The 19,979-nt window shown below is 40.2% G+C and overlaps 1 protein-coding gene across 1 annotated transcript in view; it reads right to left on the bottom strand.

The window, feature by feature from the left end:
* tsnare1 (T-SNARE Domain Containing 1) overlaps positions 1–19,979 on the bottom strand; it is a gene marked incomplete at its 3' end in the record, with an annotated part of 188,010 nt that overhangs the window by 38,199 nt on the left and 129,832 nt on the right. Inside the window, exon 11 of the mRNA XM_080038829.1 lies at positions 19,483–19,565. Coding sequence (XP_079894955.1) covers positions 19,483–19,565 — 83 coding nt within the window. The remainder of the gene's footprint in view (positions 1–19,482; positions 19,566–19,979) is intronic.

The following is a 19,979-nucleotide window of genomic DNA, read 5'->3' on the forward strand; positions in this document are numbered from 1 at the left end:
AACAGTAGCTCTGTGGCCCGTTCGCTATACTTTATCCCTTACTTAGCCTAGCCTAGCTTTCCCATTGTACAACTTCTCCTGGGCAGAAATAGACTCATACACTCTGCAAAATGAAGCGCGGGGGTTTGGATTGAGCAACGGACCTCATGATCAGATAGATTATACGCCGTTCCTTTTATTTGGTGATTTTTACGGGACATCAGGCCGCCGTGATTAATGTTAAACACACGTCCTTCAACTGCTAACATGGTCGCATGTTTAGAACGTAGACTATGGAACGTCAAACGCCCCCCTGTTCCGCAACAACAAGCTGGAGCATTTAAACAGAGAGGCGGAACTGATTGTGTCGGGAATCTTACTACCCCCCGAGGTAGTAAAATTCCCGGAACAATCTCTCGCACCTTTCTTCCCTCGTTCCGCAACTGTCGCATTTAAACAGCAGGGCGGAGGGCCGAAAGGCCGGCATATTCCCGGCTTTCACTGGCTGTGTAAAAGGGGCTATAGACTAGTGCACGGTGGACGTTTCTGGGGGTGAAGCATGGACATATAAAGAAAATATGGGGATGTGGCTGTGCCGACTATTACGTAATAGTCGGCGAGAATTCTGACTGGAGTATATTGGGGGAGGGGTGGGGGTTTCAGAAAGGGGGAGAGTGAGAAAAGGAGATTGTTATTTTTTAAATATTTTGGCAGTCTACCGTGGACCCATGGATATGTTAGAACACATTTAAAAAGTGCATTTAGCATAATATGTGACCTTTAAGTTTTATTCACTTTAATTTATTTTATGTCTATCTGTTCCAATACTTTTGCTCACCTAAAAATGTGGTGTTCCTTTAAAAATAATGCTATCTTATGTGTTGTGTATCAGATCCAGATGTAAATACCTGGACATGAAAGCTGAAATGTTGATCTCTTTGCTCATATTCATCTTGTTGTGTCAAACCCAAATGTTTCCAGTCTACAGCAAAAATAAAGGAATTGGCCTCACTGTTCCAATACTTTTGTAGGGGACTGTAGTTCCAATGCCACGCCCAGCATCCCCACTTTTGCTCGAATGGCAATCTCTGAGAGGAGGTACATTCTTCCCTGACGCAAATGAAAAGTTTAAATTAATTTGCAATTAAACACAGCCTTGATCACTTCATTACATAGAGGGGTTTTGAGAGATGGGACTAATATAGTATTATCTTATCTCACTTCAGCTGGTGTGACATGTAAATGATGCTTTCTAATGCTAATGTTATCAAAGTTTAGATTGATATTGCTGTCAATGCACAGCTCTCAAACTCTCAGACAAATAGAAACAAATATATGGGAGGAATCTATTTAATGATCTATGTAGGGAATGGATGAGTGAAATATACAGCACTCTATGGATGTAATGGAGGAGATACAAGCCACAAGGAGAGGAGGTCTGTCTTTAGACTGTCGGTTATTCTGGTTGATTTGCATGTATGTGTATATAATGGGGAACACTGGGCAGAACGCTCTCAAAAACAGTTTAATAATAAAACAAAAATGCCAAAACATTATAGAAAAATAGAGGTTGTGTAGTGCTGTCCATTATCTTCAGCAACATCCCTCTCTCTCCACAACCAACTCTTTATCAATATGTTCACTTTCTCCCTGGCTGTGATGCTGCTGCCCCAACAGATGGCTGCAATGAAAATGACACTTTTCACAACAGACTGCAGTGTTTACACAGAGCTCAGGTGTTCAGGAAGAGGAACCTACACAGAGCGTTTAGAGAGAACGCGTTTACAATGTGGAAGTCAAACATGTCTAGCTGCTCTATAGGAGTCCACCATCACAAACAAAGACATGGAAATGAGGAGAATACGTCCTCTTTAAAGACCTAGTCTTCTAGACCAAAACCTTAATGTTTGGCCAACCTGAACAAGTTGTTTTACAGCTAAACATTGGCAAGGTGGTGTTGGATAAGAGTGTTGTTTGGAAGGGTATGGACCATGTATTTTGACTTGTTGAGCAATTACGTCTAACCCCGGAATTCCACTGGCTGCGTGTGCATTGTCACATCCTATATGGTATTTACACAACGCACGGAAGGTTATTGTTCCTATCTGAACGAGTAAAAGAACAGTGGACATGCTTGTATGTGTCTCTGTTTTGAGATTGTTACCTGCAGTGAACACCGGGTGTCTTATTTTTAAAAAATAACCGGAGGTTTTATTGTTTTGTCGGCGCCTGTGTTCCTGTCTATCTCGATGTGTCTGTGCTAAATTGATGCGTTGAGCTCCGGCATCCAGCAGAAATAGAAGCAGTGCGTATTTCACCGGAGAGCTGGAGCAGCAGCGGAGCAGAGAGACGGCTCACGCACTGACTAAAGTAAAAACCTGACAGCTCCGCTGCCGTGCTGGAGCGGAGAAGGGGAGAAGGACCGGACAGGCAGCCGGTGGAATTAGGCCTTAAGACACACTGAACAATCATTATCATTAGCAATCAGGAGCATCAGGCAGAACTGACAAACAGTAAGTCAACACTATTCTGCTTATTTCTTTTGGGAATAAACTCATGGTCTCCAGGGGATGAATTATAATCTTTTTGGTGACCTCTTGGCCAAGACTCAACATCATTGGTACACAAAAGAACACTTCACACATGCATGCCCCCGAGGGGATAAACCTTGTTTGTTTTAATAACCCCCACGACCTTTTATATAGTCATCCACAGAAAAAAATAATGTATTTCTCCCCTAATGATAAGGCTCTTAAAATACACATTTTTACAATACCTTTGTGGTATTGGGTTTAATGGACATACAGCAATCATTTGACATTTCATATGTTTTTTTTTTATCAACTAAAGTGTTGCAACATGTAAGACAACGTGTTATTTTGATTCAGGTTGTTCACCAGAAATTATATCTAGGACCTTCAAGGATCACAACCTGGGTGGACAACCTGTTCAACTACCTGCTGGAAAGCTACAGGGGGCGGAAATAGCTAATTGGAACAACGGTTTAAGGCGAGGGAACATTTTTAATTGTTTAACTAATAGATATCCTCATGAAACTTTGCCAGTTGATTACTGACATTAAAACAAGGATTTTTTGCATTTAACTTCTTTTCAAAAAAGTTTGAATATATATGCAAATTTGGCATATTCCACAAATGATCAAGACATTTGCATAATCTAGTCTATCAAACCAAGGTTATCACACGATTTCTCACAGAGGAAGTTTGTCATCTAGAAACTTAAAAACACTGATATGTTGTTAAAATGCAATAAAGATTTAAACTCTGGCTTCATCCAACATCTAGATTTTTGGTTTTAAAGATATGCAGATGTGTTCATAATTAGGGAAATATGCCACATTTGCATATATATTCAAACATTTCTGAAAAAAACGTCAATAAAAAAATCATTTCAATGGGAGCGCCCTTAGCTCAGTTGGTAGGGCGTCCCCCCCCATGGGCCTCGGCCAGCAGCGGACTCGGGTTCGATTCCAGCCCGTGGTCGTTCTCTGCATGTCACTCCCCTCTCTGCCCCATTTCAACTCTGTCTCTACACTATCAATAAAGCATAAAAATACCAAAAAAATATCTTTAAAAAAACATTTCAATGTCAGTGATCAACTGGCAAAGTTTCATGATGATATCTATTAGTTAAATCATTTAAATGTTTCCCTTGCCTTAAAACGTGGGTTAAACTTTGCTATTTCCGCCCCCTGTAGCTTTCCAGCAGGTAGTTGAGCAGGTTGTCCACCCAGGTTGTGATCCTTGAAGGTCCTAGATATCATTTCTGGTGAACAACCTTTTACAGCATGCCATGCCCATAAAATAATTGTGCCCCTTGTGTATCTCCTTTAAAGTGAAACAAACAGTCCAGAGGGACAGAGGGCAGAGTGAGTGAGCAGTAAGCAAGCTTCCCCTGCAATCTGTCAGAGTTAGCCCCCCTGTGCTAGTACAGTGATCAGTCAGAGCTTTAACACTGGGATTAGGTTATTCTTTTTCATTCTCTTATTTGTCCAAGGGCAACTATTTATATTTGTCTGAGAGTGGGGTGTGTTCATTCAGCCCATTCATTTACAAGCCATCTCCCATGTTTGTCTTTCCCTGCTCCTTTTTTTTCCTTTGTTCCCTTCTCCATCACAATAGCCAGCGCTGTACATTATCCTCAATTAAGCCAGGGGGAAGCTGTGTTACATTGATTTTCTTTTTTTCCCCGAGGCTCAGAAGGATGCAGCCGCTCACTAGGAAATCCATTGCCATTCTGAAGATGGATGGACGTTTAGCTCTTAAAAATGACATCAACTCAAATCAAACATGACTTCAGTTGTTTTGTGGTTTCTTTTTCAGTGAAATGGCACAGCCTTTGTTCAGTGAATTGCTAGAAGTGTCTGTGTTCTATTGGTAATTATAAAGCATCTTGTGCAGCAATCAACACTCTAGAGTTCACTGTGGTCCACTGAACACAGATGAGGTGATAAAACATCAGCGCAACTAGAGAAACTTGCAGCCGGGAGAGTAATCTGCCCCTCGTATAATGGATTATAGATTCAATTTATGTTAGATGTAAAGTGAGTAGACAAGGCGGAGCACAAGAAGAAAATGACATCCGCTCTTAATTGAGCATTGGTGGAGCTGTGCAGCGGTGCATGAGCTCAGCTATGGAGGAGTGTTCAGGGCTACATCAGTGCTTAGAGACTTGCTGCAAAGCCTTCACTCACTTTCTTTAATTCCCCCCTCCACCCCTTTTTCACTACTCCGTTCTATTGATTTTGTATGTGATCACAATAGTACCATTGACTTAATGCTACATTCACCTAATTTGGGTAAAACAAGCTACTGACTGGTACTATAATTGTACACATCAACCCATAGTTAAAATTCTAGTATGGCGTAAGGCATATTCAACACCCAAATGACCAACACCTTAACCCTCATCCTATCGACTGGGGTCATTTTTCTTGACTTTTTTCAATCATTCACCCCCAATGACTTCACATTGTTTTATGATTCATGAGTGCTTTTTAAAAATACAAATGTATCGGGGTCAATTTGACCGCAGTCAAAATTGCCCAATTCTGCCAATGCCATTTTAATAGATGGAACTATTTATTTATTTATTTATTTATTATTATTCTTTCGGACAATTCCACACAATACACAATTTTCTCTTGCAAATATTCATACATCATACTTTGTGTTGTCCGAAGGGAGACGGAAGAAGCCAAAGGCTTATCAGGTCCCGCCCCCATTTTCATCAAATTCGGATTCAGATACACAGATTACTGTTACAAAATAAAAATAAAACAAACAAAAAACATTATTTGTTATATATATATATAGCTATATATGTATATATATATATATATATATATATATATATATATATATATATATATATATATATATATATATATATATATATATATATATATATACATACATATACTTTTTTTTTAAGAATCTGCAGTCCAATACACAGTCAATTTTAATCTAATTGCTTCAGCTTTTAAAATCAGTTCAGCACAGTTCAGTTTTTCTGTGACAATGCCAAGTGTATAAAGTGTGAAGTGGCCTTGTATTTGGCCTGTTCCATTACTAAACTGGTAGTCTAAACACTTCTGCAAAAGTATTCCAAAACAAGTCTGTCTGCTGGCCTGTATTATTTGTTACAACATTGTAATGAAAGTGACATTGACATTGTGCTCAGGTTATTAGTCTGTAATTTTCAATAATTTTTGAAACATAATTTGCTTTGAAATTGCGCAAACTGCAACTCCCTGTGACAACTTCATCAAGTCCATTCCACAGCTTAATACCATTTACAGATATCGAAAAGGATTTAAGTGTGGTCCGTATATTTTTCTCAGTGAATTTACCTTTTCTTCTTAAATCATGCGAAACTTCTCTGTCTTCAAACATTGCTTGTAAACTGTTAGGAAGGCTTTTCTTTGAAGCCTTGTAAATAATTTGTACTGTGTGGTAATTTACCACATCACGTAATTTGAGAATTCTGCCTTCAATAAAAAAGTTATTAGTGTGTGCCCTGTAATTGGCTTGGTAAATAATTCGTATTGCTTTCTTTTGAAGAATCTCCAACGGGTGCAATGTACCTTTGTAAGTGTTTCCCCATATTTCAGCACAGTAATGCAGATGTGGGGAAACTAAACTCCAGTATAATACAAGCAAGGCCTTTTGATTGAAACAATGTTGTGCTTTCCAAAGTATAGAAATACTCCTGGCTATTTTGCCCCTGAGATGGCTAACTTGTGGTTTCCAGCTTAATTTATCGTCAATTATTACCCCTAGGACTTTGTGTTGCTTGACCCTTTGAATTTCAATCCCATTTACCTTGATTTTTACAGCGACATCTGATGCTCTCCTGCCAAACATCATGAATTTAGTTTTATTAGGGTCTTGTTGGCCATGGATCCTAATGTAAAGTATCACAGACCATCAGAGGGGTTAGGGGAGCAAACATACAATTTAGACATTTTGGATGTATGAACGATGGCGGGTTTATTATTATTTATTTCAGGACAATGCACATTAATGAACATGTACAGCAGTACACGTAAACATACCAGATTGTAGCCCAGAGGCTAATTTCCATCTGTAGTCCATTATTAGGCAGGTTGATGTTAGAATAAAGGATTATAGGTTAAACGAATACACAACTAATAAGGTACAGCATACATTTAGAGGTGGTTGCACCTTTGGGTAGTTCTTAGCCATACCTTTACTTGGCTCTTAAAGGTGGCCAGAGTGGGACGTTCCCTTATAGTTGGGGGTAGTGTGTTCCATAATGCACTACCTTTAATAGATAGTGCATTAAAGCTCCCATATTATACACTTTTCGGTTCTATTATACACCATATTATATGGTCTTAGTGGTCCCTAATACGTTTTTCTTTAATTGTTTGCTGAAAAAAACTTTCAGATAATTTATTGTACTATGCTGATGTTCAGCTAATCTCACAAAGGCCTATTTTTTTAAAAGAGCTGCAGCTCCCCTCGTAAATATACAATCTTTGAGCTCCCCCCGCCCCCTGTCCGGAAGCGAAGCCAGATACGCCTCGCCCTCTGTCTGTCAGGGCCGTGGACCAATAAGAAATAGGGGTGTGGGCTGCACAGTGGAAGCTTCTGGCTTTCCAGTTTGTGAGGTCAGAAACAAGGAGAATTCTGACTGGAGTATATTGGGGGGGAGGGGTGGGGGTTTCAGAAAGGGGGAGAGTGAGCAAAGGAGAGATTGTTAATTTTTTTAATATTTTGGCAGTCTCTAGGCACACCGTGGACCCATGGATATGTTAGAATACATTTAAAAAGTGCATTTAGCATAATATGTGACCTTTTAGGCTGAAGGCAGTTTTTCTAAAAGGAACACACAGTCCCTGTTTACAACAGCTCTGGTGATCCGAGTCTGTCAGTACTTAACAAACTCTAAAGGTGGGGGTGGTGCCAAGCCATGTAGTACTTTATAAATTAAGCATACAGAGGAAAATGTACAATAATTATCAAAACTCAGTAGGTTATATTTCTTTAAGATGTTACAATGATGATAAGAGTAAGGTGTTTTATCTAGAGTTTTGAGTGCCCTTTTGTACAGAAGCTCAACTGGTTTTAGGAGAATAGATTCAGACATAGACCAGTTGGTGATGGAGTAGCTCAGATGTGAAAGTATCATTGAGTGCAGAAACATCCGAGCAGCTGCATCTGACAGAGATCCTCTGATTTGCTTAAAATGAGAAAGATTGAATTTAATTATTTTGGATATCATTTTAACATGGTTTTTGAAAGAGAGTCAGGAGTCTATAATCACACCTAAGGGCCCGTGTCCACCAAACACCTTTTTCCAACCGCAAGTGCGGTTGAATTCAATTGATTCCCAATGAGAAGGAGAGAAGGCGCTTTTTGTGCGGCCACTTCTAGCTTTTCCAGTTGAAAAAAGCTCAACTTTTCAGAAAGGCGGTGGGGACGTCACCGCCGCTTTTTTCAACGAGCCAATCAGATAGTAGATTGTCGGGACTCGTCGCCTTGGCAACCAAGAAGACGGAAGAGAAACTGCTTTTTTCTGTCTCCGTTTACCCGAAACTGTATGAAAATAGTGACTTAAAATGACCAGAACAGAGGGAGGAGAGCCCGTTTGTGGGAGCAGATTAGGCGAACACTTTCGCTGTATTTTTATCTCCTACGGATCGTTTCATGCGCACACTCCTCATCCAAACAGAGGATGGTGGAAAGTATTCTCCGTTTCATAAGACTACTCATATTAAAATGTAACGATTAAAATAGAAAACAGCAAGCCTAAACCAGTGTTGATCATAGGTCTGACAGTGAAAGGTGACGATCAGCTTTTTCTCTCCCCCGCTCACAGCGTTCTCTCTCCCAGCGCATAATAAAACGCTTGAAAAAAGCGGCTGAAAAAAACGCTCAGTAGACACACTCCTGAGCGCACAGCCAGCGTTTAACGCTGGAAAAAGGCGTTAGGTGGACACGGGCCCTGAGTATTTAAGCTCACTAACAACTTCCAACTCTTCTGTGCCCAAGAACACCCCAGATTGAGAAAGCATAGTGGTAGAAGGTTGCTTCGACAAGTATAAACAGAATTTTTTTTTTGCATTTAAGATAAGACACAATCTACGTAGCCATGTTTGTATTTGTGTAAGAGCTGTTGAGAGCACACATGCAGCCTCCTCAGGATTTTTTGCTTCAGTAAAAATGACAGTTTCGTCGGCGTGAAGCTGGATATCAACATGTAAACAGTATTCAGGTTAATCATTTATATATAAGAAAACAAAACGGGTCCCAGTCTGGATCCTTGAGGGACTCCTACTGGACAACCCATAGAAGCAGAACTGGCCCTATACACCACAGTGCATTGTTCTCTGTTGGACAGGTATGAGTGAAAACACTCAATAGTTTGAGCAGAAAAATTTAAATGGGACAATTTAAATAGCAGCACCTTGTGATTGACGGTGTCGAAAGCTCTCTTTAAATCCAAGAATACAGCACCAACACATCCATTTCTATCTAGCTGACATTTGATTTTTTCCATGAACATGGCCAACGCAGTCTCGGTTGAGTGGTGTGGCCGAAACCCAAACTGCATGGGCTGTAAAGGTGTTTGGCTATTGCAGAGGAATTCAATGTATAGCCTATAATATATTCTAAATTGGGGTCCAAATATATTTTATATTGGGGTCCGAATAAATCTGGATGATCTCAACATATAAATATGATACAAACATGTTTTACTTTAATAACTTAAAACTGAATAAAACCAGATTAAAACAAGGGTAAACAGTTCTAATGTGGATTGTACTAGGGATAAAAGCTGCAATTTACATTAAAGTTGAATACAATATGTAACTCAAATGTCTCCTAAAATAAAAATTATCTGTTTTGTTGCTCAGATTACATACATTTCATAGCTAATAAGAAGCTATGATGGTTGTTTCTTTCACTTCTTTATGCCTGGGGTCAGTAGGAACCCTTCAGCAGTCACTGTATGTAAAATAGGTTGGTAGGATGAAGGTTAAAGCTAGGGGTGGGAATCTCTTGGCACCTCACGATTCGATTCCGATTCAGAGGTCAACGATTCGATTCAAAATCGATTTTCAATGCATCTCAATGCAAAACATTTTTTATGTACACACCCATGTGTGAATTTCAAAAATATATTTATATGCACATCTGAGTTTCCTACTCGGAGTTTGCTAATCATTTCCTACTCTTGTGATGATCATGTAAATCATGTTTCTATAGGATTTCTATTCTATTATCTATTATTTTCTATGTCATTTCAACACATTGTACAAAAAGTATGGCTTGGAATTCAGCTCTCATACAAAAACCTAAACAGAGATAAAGCCGGTGCAGGTCATGGGTTTGCTGCTCTCAGCCCTTTTGAAGCCACTTTGGAAACAACTCGCACATGTGTGGTGTGCATGCGCAATGGCGCAGGAAGTATTAGTATTTACAAAAAAAATATATATATATATATAAAATGAAAAATAAAAAAACGATTATTAACTTTTCTGAATCGATTCAAAATCGTCCGAGAGAGAATCGATATTAATCGGAAAATCGAGGGGGTGGAGGATTTGGGGAGACAATGGCAGTTGGGATAGAGATTCGAATCCAAATACCTCAACCGCTCCACTTGTTCTCTTTGGTCCCTCCCTGACACGCTCTACACCAACAAACTCGTGCCAAAGTGAATGGACAGTCCCAACAGCCAATAAGAACAAAGAATCAGAGCCTCGCTCTGATTGGTCAAAGTGTACAGCTCATGTTAACTTTGACCAATCAGAAATCATATACCCCAGCTTTAAAGGGAGTCCAATCTGTGCACTGTGTCTGCTGCTATGTAAGCAGTGACCGCAGCAGAAATGTCAGGTTTGAAAGTATAACTGCTGAAAGTGAATAGTTGAAGAGTGAAAATCTCTTTAGGGTGTCATTGCTGTGCACATCATACTTCATTTCATTTGTACAGAAGGTCTGGAACTGCTCTATTGGCAAACGTTCCCTCACTTGGAGGCGGGTGTCTGTTGAAGTTTAAAACTATTGGATCTGCCCAGTGCCACTCTGGATCAGCCAACCAATCGCATAACGTTTGGTCGTGACGTATGTCATGAGCCGGCTTCTGACGGTGCGTTCCAGTTGTACTGGGAACTCGGAAATTTCCGACTTCTCTACATATTGTAGTCTATGGATCTACCGGTACATGGCAACGGTAACGTGCTAGAGCCTAACGTTTAGTTATTTGGATGAGAAAGGTTGTAGGCGTCCATACTTTCCCGAGCAGATACACTGGAACACAGACAGGTAGGAACTACCAAGTCGGACATTTCCGAGTTCCGAGTATAAAGGAACTGGAGCGTGACTTCGACGTCATCTTTCTCAGCCACTCTAGGCCATAAGGTGAACACGTTTTTCGTTTCATCTCGTTCCCATGTCTGGGCACTAAATAATTTTTGGTTCTTAAAAAAGATATTTTGGTTTTCAACGAGAAAAAAAAGTTCTCCACTTGACATCCTGCAGTGTTTTATTTAATTAGTGTTTAAAGTCGGGACTATTTCTTGCTTAGCGTAACAATATTTTCGTCCCGAGAGGTGACGTTTTTGTCACGTGCTTCACATTCGACCAATCAGGTAGCTGCGCAGATCCAAGATGGCGATGTCAACAACGTCTAGCGATGAAGAGGAAAATACTCTAAAACATCTGAAACACCATAAAAAAGTTCGAAAAAAGAACAACAAAATGTGCGACATGCATGTTACGTCTGTACGGAATGAAGAGGTCAATGATTTCACTATCACAAGGTGGGATACTTACAGGAATTGTATACAACGGTGGCTTTGCTGTCATGGCGAGTCTCATAAAGTAGCCGAGACATTCAAATCCTGTATCGATGTTGAATATAAAGATATTCCTGATGACGCTGGGTTTCACCCGACTTGTTACCGGCGGTTCATTGATAAAAAGCGATTGGATTCTGCCGAAAAACGGGCCGAACGGCTGGCTGTGGGTCAAGATGAGTCTGTGGCATCAGACAACGCTTCAGGCTCGACAAGTGACATTCCACGAAAAAAACTAAGATCGAAGATGGGCCTGCCTATTGGTTCTGCTGGCCCTGTGCTCCCTGCTTTGTGTACAATTTGCAAGAAAACGGACAAGAGCATTACTGTGGGAGGCAAACGGCAGAAGGACCGTCTTTCACAGGCAGAAACGCTTTCAGCAGGTAAACACAGACACGCACACACACACACACACACACACACACACGTGAACGCTGCCAGGATAAAGCAAGACAGTAGGATTCTCTTGCATATTGAAGACAGAGACTGTGTGGCCATGGAGGTGCGGTACCACAAGTCCTGTTAGAGACAGTACACCAGGTTCCTGACAAAGTCTACTGTACAGTTACTGGAACCGCAGACGAAGAAGTGTGAGTTATTAAATTGCATTATCAATCAAATACACATTATAAATTACAATTCATATTCTAGATGCATGACAGATACAGTGTCAAGAATTATGAAATTAATATAGAATAAATTAGGACTTTTCCATGATATTACATTTGTAAAGGCTATTAGCTACCATCTTGACTGCATACCTTTTGGCACATATTAAATGTGTGTGTGTGTGTGTGTGTGTGTGTGTGTGTGTGTGTGTGTGTGTGTGTGTGTGTGTGTGTGTGTGTGTGTGTGTGTGTGTGTGTCTTTTCAGAAGTGAACCAACCTTTGATGCCAGCTACAACATATTCTGCGAGAGCATCATCATTATCCAAAGGATAATTGTAAATCAGGAGTTGCTGAGAATGAACCAGCTACGACGAATGTTTTTAAATACGGTGCAAAAAAATGAAGATTGTGATGCTTCAAACTACAGGTAACAACAGAAGTTTTTTTGGCAGCGATGTAAAACACTTTTATGCTGGAAAATATCAAAATAATAATAAATAATAATAAAAAAGGCTTTGATAGTATATTTAAACTACTAATACTTTTCAGTATGAGTATATATTTTATTACACCCTTGTGCTCCTCTTTCCCTGTGTTCTTATGTTGCAGGCAGGATAAATTAAAAAGAAAGGCTGACCCTGGACTTTCCCCAACTGGTGTTTCACTCCCCCGGCAAGCGCAACATCTGTTAACTGTTTTTTGTTGAGACATTGGCCCTCATTTATCAATCTTGCGTAGACCAGAAAAATGGGTGTACGTACATTTCCACGCAAATCTCGGCATTTATCAATATGGACGTGAGCGTAGGGTACGCTCAAATCCCACGCCAGCTCTCAGCTCGTGTACGCAAATTTGAAAACAGCTTGGACTCGCAGTGCAGGCTGTGCCGGGTAGCCGATGACTTTGTTGGACAATTATTAGAAGATAATACAAATGCAGTGCAACTAAGACCGAAATAAAGATATTAATCACTTAAAAATGAGCAGCTTATGGTGTGCAACTGAGTAGGAGAGCTGATTCCATAGTGCGCACACCGGCCACTTAGGAGGGCTGCATGGGACTGCGTAAGGGCAGTTGTCTCCGTCTTGGAGCAGCTGGGGGGACACTGAGGCACGGGGGCTGCATTCATTCAAAATGTTAGCCTAAGTATTAAATATGTAGTAGACATACACTGCTCTTTATGATACAAAAAAATACACGGCACAACATTCAGCTTAACATTTTATTTATTTGACACACTTTGTAGATGTTAGTTCCTCTTTTAATGTGTCATTAATGCTAAAGCGAGCGATTTATTTCCACCGTTAACCGGCACGTTGTTCCTATCTGCTGGTGGAGCAGGACGGTGGGCGCTCTCACAGCTGATCGCTGCCGGGTCGGCTTGTGCAGCTGACGGCCGGGCTGACCACTCGTGCCAAGCGCATGCTGTCATACAGTAAAACGCTAAATGTGTTATTTTTAGTTTTTAAAACCCTTTTGAATAGTGCTATCTAAAAGGGCCAATACATTCTAATCATTCAAATCTCTGCAGACCTGTATTTATTTTATGGGGACCATTATCGGACAGTTGGTGCGTCTTTTTCTCCTCCACCACTTATATTATGCCCGCAGCCCCGCACCCCCAGTTGGTTGCATTTCAGAACAGCAACACGCTTTTTTTAGTGGCGATTTTGAGTCACCAACGCTGTTGACCGCAGCAGTTATTTCCTTCCTAACTGCTGCCTTCTGTCGTTCTTTGATGCTGCTTGTAGGCTAATGCTCCGAAATGAAACTCTTTTTTTTTCTACTTTCGCTGTTATTCTGTCAATTTCTACTTCAGGGAAGTGCCGTATTGCGCATATCCATGTCGTAAAACCTCTGGACGAGGCCTCTAAACTGAGAAAATATAGGGGCGTGATACGCTAGTTTTCATCCGCCGCATTTATCAATAATGGCCTGGCGTACGCTGAGATTGGCGAGATACGCCTGTTTGATAAATCCCACGCGATACCTGGCGTAGGGAGGTATTTGCGCCAGAATCTGCACCAGTTTCCACGCAAAATTGATAAATGAGGGCCATTGTCTGCAGATATGCTGATAGACAGGCTACCTCATCCATCAGGTACAGACACAACTGAGTCAACTGAAGTAAGCCAAGCTGAAAGTGACACTGAACACATGGCAAGAACAACAGCTGGTCCGCAAACTACTGAGAACACGAGGACACTTTATAGTGCAGCGCTGATATTGAAGCAGCTACTATGTGACTCTCCCGGTATGACGTGCCCCTGGCCACCCACATCAGATGATTTAAATGTGTCCGATGCAAAATCTGTTGTGCCACTTGAACTGTACAATGTTATTGCTTGGATTGTAGGTGCAACAGAGGAACCATGTTGTTATGTTGATATTCCAGAAGATTTGAACCTAAAAGTGATATCTGTTTGTCAAGACATTATGTATCTTGCATCTAAAGGTCGGAGGCAGACACCCAAATCATTATGTCTTGGTCTAAGTATTCGGCATTTAACAGGTTCCTCACAAGTTGTGTCACTGCTGAGTGGACTAGGACATTGTGCTTCATGGGACACATTTGTCAGTCTAGACACTAGCCTTGCCCAACTACAACTACTAGAGGGCAGAGACAAAATCCCGGTTGGATTCTCGAAGAAGACTCCTACAATACTGGTGTGGGACAATATTGACTTTGGGGAGGAGACACTGTCAGGTCGTGGAACTAATTCACCATACAAATGCCATTATGCTGCAAAGTTCTGTCGCTGAACCTGCGTCAAGAACAAATAGACAACCACTACAGAAGGGAGTGTCCTCATTCAAAGGACCCCCTAGCACTCCTGTAGAACACTACCAAAGACAAGGGCCACATAACTTGTTTCATCATCATAGTATTCCACTGCAGCTGGATTGAACACCGTGTCTGCAGCCCAAACTGAACTGGCATATGTTTTTGTAAAATACATTGATGCTGAACGATGCACAGTCCCAAGCTGGACAGGTTTCCATACATTGCTTCAAGGTGATGCTACTCTGCAAAAGTCAGCACTGCATTATCTTCCAGTCATTGAGGCTTCACCGACAGAGATGAAGCGAGGTGTCCAAATTGCTGATCGGCTTGAACTGGACCATATCGTGTTAGTGTTTGACCAAGCTATATATGCCAAAGCTCAACAAATCCGTTGGAAAGACGAAGACTTGACAAAGCGTCTAGTGATAAGACTAGGCGAGTTTCACACATGCATGTCCTACCAAGGGGAAAAGAAAGACGTTTTCTGTTGCTTGCGAAAAGGAAGAATACCTGTCTGCATTTACACATCTGGGAAGCAGTTTTGAATTGGATCAGTCAACATTTGATGTGCTGAGCAAATATGTGTGCCACCTGTAATGCCAATCATCTGCAGAAAATGTCAACGATGCAAGGTACAGAGCATTCTGCATGGCATCATCAGCTTTGCCGAAACTCTCAATGCCCCCTACAAGTGACGCCCTGCACCAACACTGCAAAAGGGCAAACTACCAGGCTGCAATATTGAGACATTCTCTAAAAGGTATAATGTCTGCCCCTTCACCCAATGGCAATGGATGGCACATTGAGGATGGGGAGTTAAAAGTTACATGGATGACTACAAATACAAATTTGAGTTTTTGCCAAATTTGAGAAAAATCCCTCAGAATATTTTACTATTTTTTTTTAGTTACTTAAGTTAAATACTTTAAAAATAAAATGTAAGGTTACAGTGCACTTGACCTTAAAAAAATTATAATAACCATAGTTTGAGTTTGTGCCAAATTTGAGAAAAATGTATCAAAGAATTCTTGAGATATGGCTTTAACAATGTGCAAAGTTAAGACAAAATTATACAAAAAAATACTCAAGACCTGCTGTGACATCAACACATTGTTTTGTTCAGGTAAATATTGTTGTATACCATATTGTGTACAGATTCTGAACTGTAATGCCGTTTTTGTTGTATTATCCATTTTTCGGCATTATTCAATATTTTGATTGATGTCAGCGATTTTGGGCCAAAGTGTTCTTTATTTTACTTCCTCTTATAACACAGTATCTACTGAAATTTCTAATGTATAAAACATCATTGTTTAGCAAAATGTACCATGTGTATGTTCAATTGTACAGGTTGCTATTCACTTATTTTGAAGCATTTATTATTATTTTTTTGTATATTTCATGGTTTAAATTCAAAGTATACTAATGCTAAAATACTTGTCTCAAATGTTAGGTATATCTATTAATGTCAATTTGTGAGAGAGATTCTGTTTCCAGAATGAATGTAAATACATTTACAAGAAAAACCAGCTGCATACGATTTTTGTTTTTTTGTAATTCCTATTTTTATACATTTATGGCTCTTAAAACTGCAGGATATTTTGAGGAGAACTTTTAACCTAATGTCCCCAATGGCATTGTCTATGCAAAAATGAGAAAAAAAAAAGAGTAGTGCCCAGACGTGGGAACGAAAATCACTTTCTAGCCACTTTTTCCTGGTTCACCTTATGGCCTACTCGCTCTGTTCGCTGATTGGACTGTTCGAGCAGGATCCCACTAATACAACCCAGCCCCAGACTGACTACTGAAGGGAAAATGAAATGTGGGCGGAAGTAAGTAGGCGGGCGGAGCCAGGCTAGTGCACACGCTGAACGCAGGTCAAATTTAAAACCTCACATCCTGCGTACCTCTGAAGCGCGTCTCACTGCTGTTTCTGCCTCAGCGCAGCTTCTACCAGCCCTGTCTTTCTACATAGATGTTTACTCAGATGATTCCTATTAATAGGAATATGTGTCATGTCTTTTTATGATACATTTAATAAAAATTGCAGTTCAACAGAATTCCTTGTGCCTTATTGTATAAAAAAAGCACATACCTACAATTGTGGGAGGTTCTATTTTGAAAGACACACCCAATATGGTGAAACTATAGTGAATGCTGCTGGTTAGATAGCAATATGACTTGAATAAAAATATTGGCGAGCATAGACGTTAGTGGCACTCAAAGCCAGTGAGATGCCAGTTTGAGATGAAAGCTTTTAAATGATCAGTTGATGTGTAACTGCTTAAAGCAGTCAAGGTTCCATATTAAAGATCTCCTATTATACTACTTTTCTGGTCTTAAAGGTCACATATTATGCTAAATGCACTTTTTAAATGTGTTCTAACATATCCATGGGTCCACGGTGTGCCTAGAGACTGCCAAAATATTTAAAAAAATAACAATCCCTCCTGTTCTCACTCTCCCCCTTTCTGAAACCCCCACCCCTCCCCCCCAATATACTCCAGTCAGAATTTTCCCCTTTTCTGACCTCACAAACTGGAAAGCCAGAAGCTTCCACTGTGCAGCCCACACCCCTATTTCTTATTGGTCCACGGCCCTGACAGACAGAGGGCGAGGCGTATCTGGCTTCGCTTCCGGACAGGGGGCGGGGGCAGCTCAAAGATTGTATATTTACGAGGGGAGCAGCAGCTCTTTTAAAAAAATAGGCCATTGTGAGATTAGCTGAACATCAGCATAGTACAATAAATTATCTGAAAGTTTTTTCCAGCAAACAATTAAAGAAAAACGTATTAGGGACCACTAAGACCATATAATATGGTGTATAATAGTACCGAAAAGTGTATAATATGGGAGCTTTAATTTCTCATTAATGACTCCTATAGAGCAACCTGGCACGAATCACAGCACAAAAAACTACGTAGATTTTCAGGAAACATACATACATACATACATACATACATACATACACACATACATACATACATACATACATACATACATACATACATGGAAAATCTGGATTGTTCTACGTAGATAAATCCCGGAAATTTGAACAAGTGAATCGCGACCGGCGTTCCTAGTATTTAGCGCTCTGCACAGCCACCCCAGACGGTCAGCAGGCAATACATCTAAATGCATGAACGTCATTATTACGTTTATAGGTCATAAAAGTTGAAAAAGCATAATAGGTGCTCTTTAAAGAAGATATACTGGACAATGTACTGTATGCACTGTGGTGTCAGTTGGTATGAAAGCACTGACAGCAATGTTGGAACAAGCAGATAATTACTGTAAGGGGCATAATCATACAGTTGGTAAACAGTTTTATGATTTGAATAGAATGCAGCCATGCCAGAAATATATATTTAAGTGTGACAAAAATAGCATTTAATTATAATAATAATTAAATAATAATAATACTCTACATGTGCTGTGTGTAACTAACATTGTTCTGCAAAAATAAAAAAAGAGAAAATAATGATAAGGTGTGTTGCCAATACGGGGCTGTGTAGAATACAGCCTTTTCTCTGTCCAGCTCCATCCTGCTGTATGTCTGTCTGTCTGTCTGTCCGTCCATCTGTCTGCCTCTTTCTTTGCCCGTCCCCTCTCTACTCCTTTGTTGTCTCTCTCCCATTCAGCCTGTCTGCCTCTGTAAAGACAGCGCTGTGTGGATTGGCGGAAAGCTAAATTGCTCAGTGTGAGCTTGGTCACGGCTCAGCTCTCCTTGAGATAATGAAATGACAATTAATGGGAAAGCTGTTGCCATTTGCTCGTTTGTTCTCTCACTAGTAAGAGCAGCATTATGGGGGGGGGAGGGCAACAGAAAACCTCTGTATTCATGACACACTCTAGAACCTGCACAGCAATCATTTTCATATTGAATAGATACTGATATGACGTAAAAACCCAAAGAAATGTAGAAAAATTAAAGTCAAGTCCATTGCTTCCTGGCCAAAATATGATTCAGAGGAAATGTAATTTTGGGACTAATACACTGATACTGGGACACATATTTTCCTTGTTTTCAGAAGGTGTGGCAGGTAGAGGGCTCATGTGCAGTTTTGGAGTTGTGTAACCTAGGTAAAAAGGTCCATCCTTTATTAACCTAGTGACATTAAGTCTTATTGGTAACATTATTTACCATGAGCAGAGCCCTACATATCACAGTCACTCCTGAGCTCTGGCCCACTGAGATAGTCCCTGACAGAATGAGACAAAATATTTCCTGTAAAAGAAAGGGAAGCCGATCCTTGGGCATGTCATACAATGTATCTCCAGTATGTTCTGTGAAAGGGAAATCCTAGCCCCTAAAACCACAGGGAGACAACAAAACTATTTTTATTTCATATCTGGCAGCAGTCGTTGTCCGTTATTGCATTTTCCTTTTCAAGTCAATACACGTATAGGCTAAAACTGCAAAGTTCTACTTGTGATCATTGAAATGGAATTAAAATTTATAGTATATGTGGTTTTGTGTTTTAAAAAGACTTAAGGCAAGCACTTCTATTTCTAAATACAATTCATTCAACTGAAGGGAAAAGCTAGTAAAGTATGACACACAATTACATCATCTTCGTTATTATGCTAGTGGGGGATGTGATAAAGCTGTGTAATCTAGTTAGCAAAGTCCCTGTTTGCATGGCTGATCAAGCTAAGCTTCTTGTGACTCCATTACGATGCAAAAGCTCACGCAGGTACACAAAATGAACTGAAGGAAGTGAAAGCCAGGCGTGAAGCACACTGCTGTGTTTACCTGGTATTGGTTGGCCTTTGCTAGCTCCTGATTGGCTGACTCCACGTTGGATGATGTGGTCTGGATGTAATCTTCAATGCTGTCTGAAGAAACAAAAAGAGAAGATTGATTCCTAATGAGACGAGATCGTTCCAAAAAATTCACACAACGACACCACAACACAGCCATGCTTTAAGTCCCTGCTTTAACTATGTAACACACATCTTTAGAACACACTTTACAAAAAGGTAAACACTTTTTTATCGTTTAAAAATGTTTGTGTGTAAAACTATAGGGAAAACTCCCGCAAAATGAATTTCACAAGCAACACTTCAGTCACAAAGACTTCATGGTTTCGGTCAAAATGAATCAGCGAGCGTGTGTGGGAGTTTTTCCTATAGTTTTACTGCACCTTACTCCGACGCACCTGTCATCCACTTGTGTGTGCAGAGATCTTTTTTGAACTATTTAAATGTTTATATGTAAAATACAGAAAAAAAAACATTTTAATTTAACCA

Source organism: Ammodytes marinus, assembly GCF_949987685.1.
Source record: "Ammodytes marinus genome assembly, chromosome: 13".
Taxonomy (NCBI): Eukaryota; Metazoa; Chordata; class Actinopteri; order Uranoscopiformes; family Ammodytidae; genus Ammodytes; species Ammodytes marinus.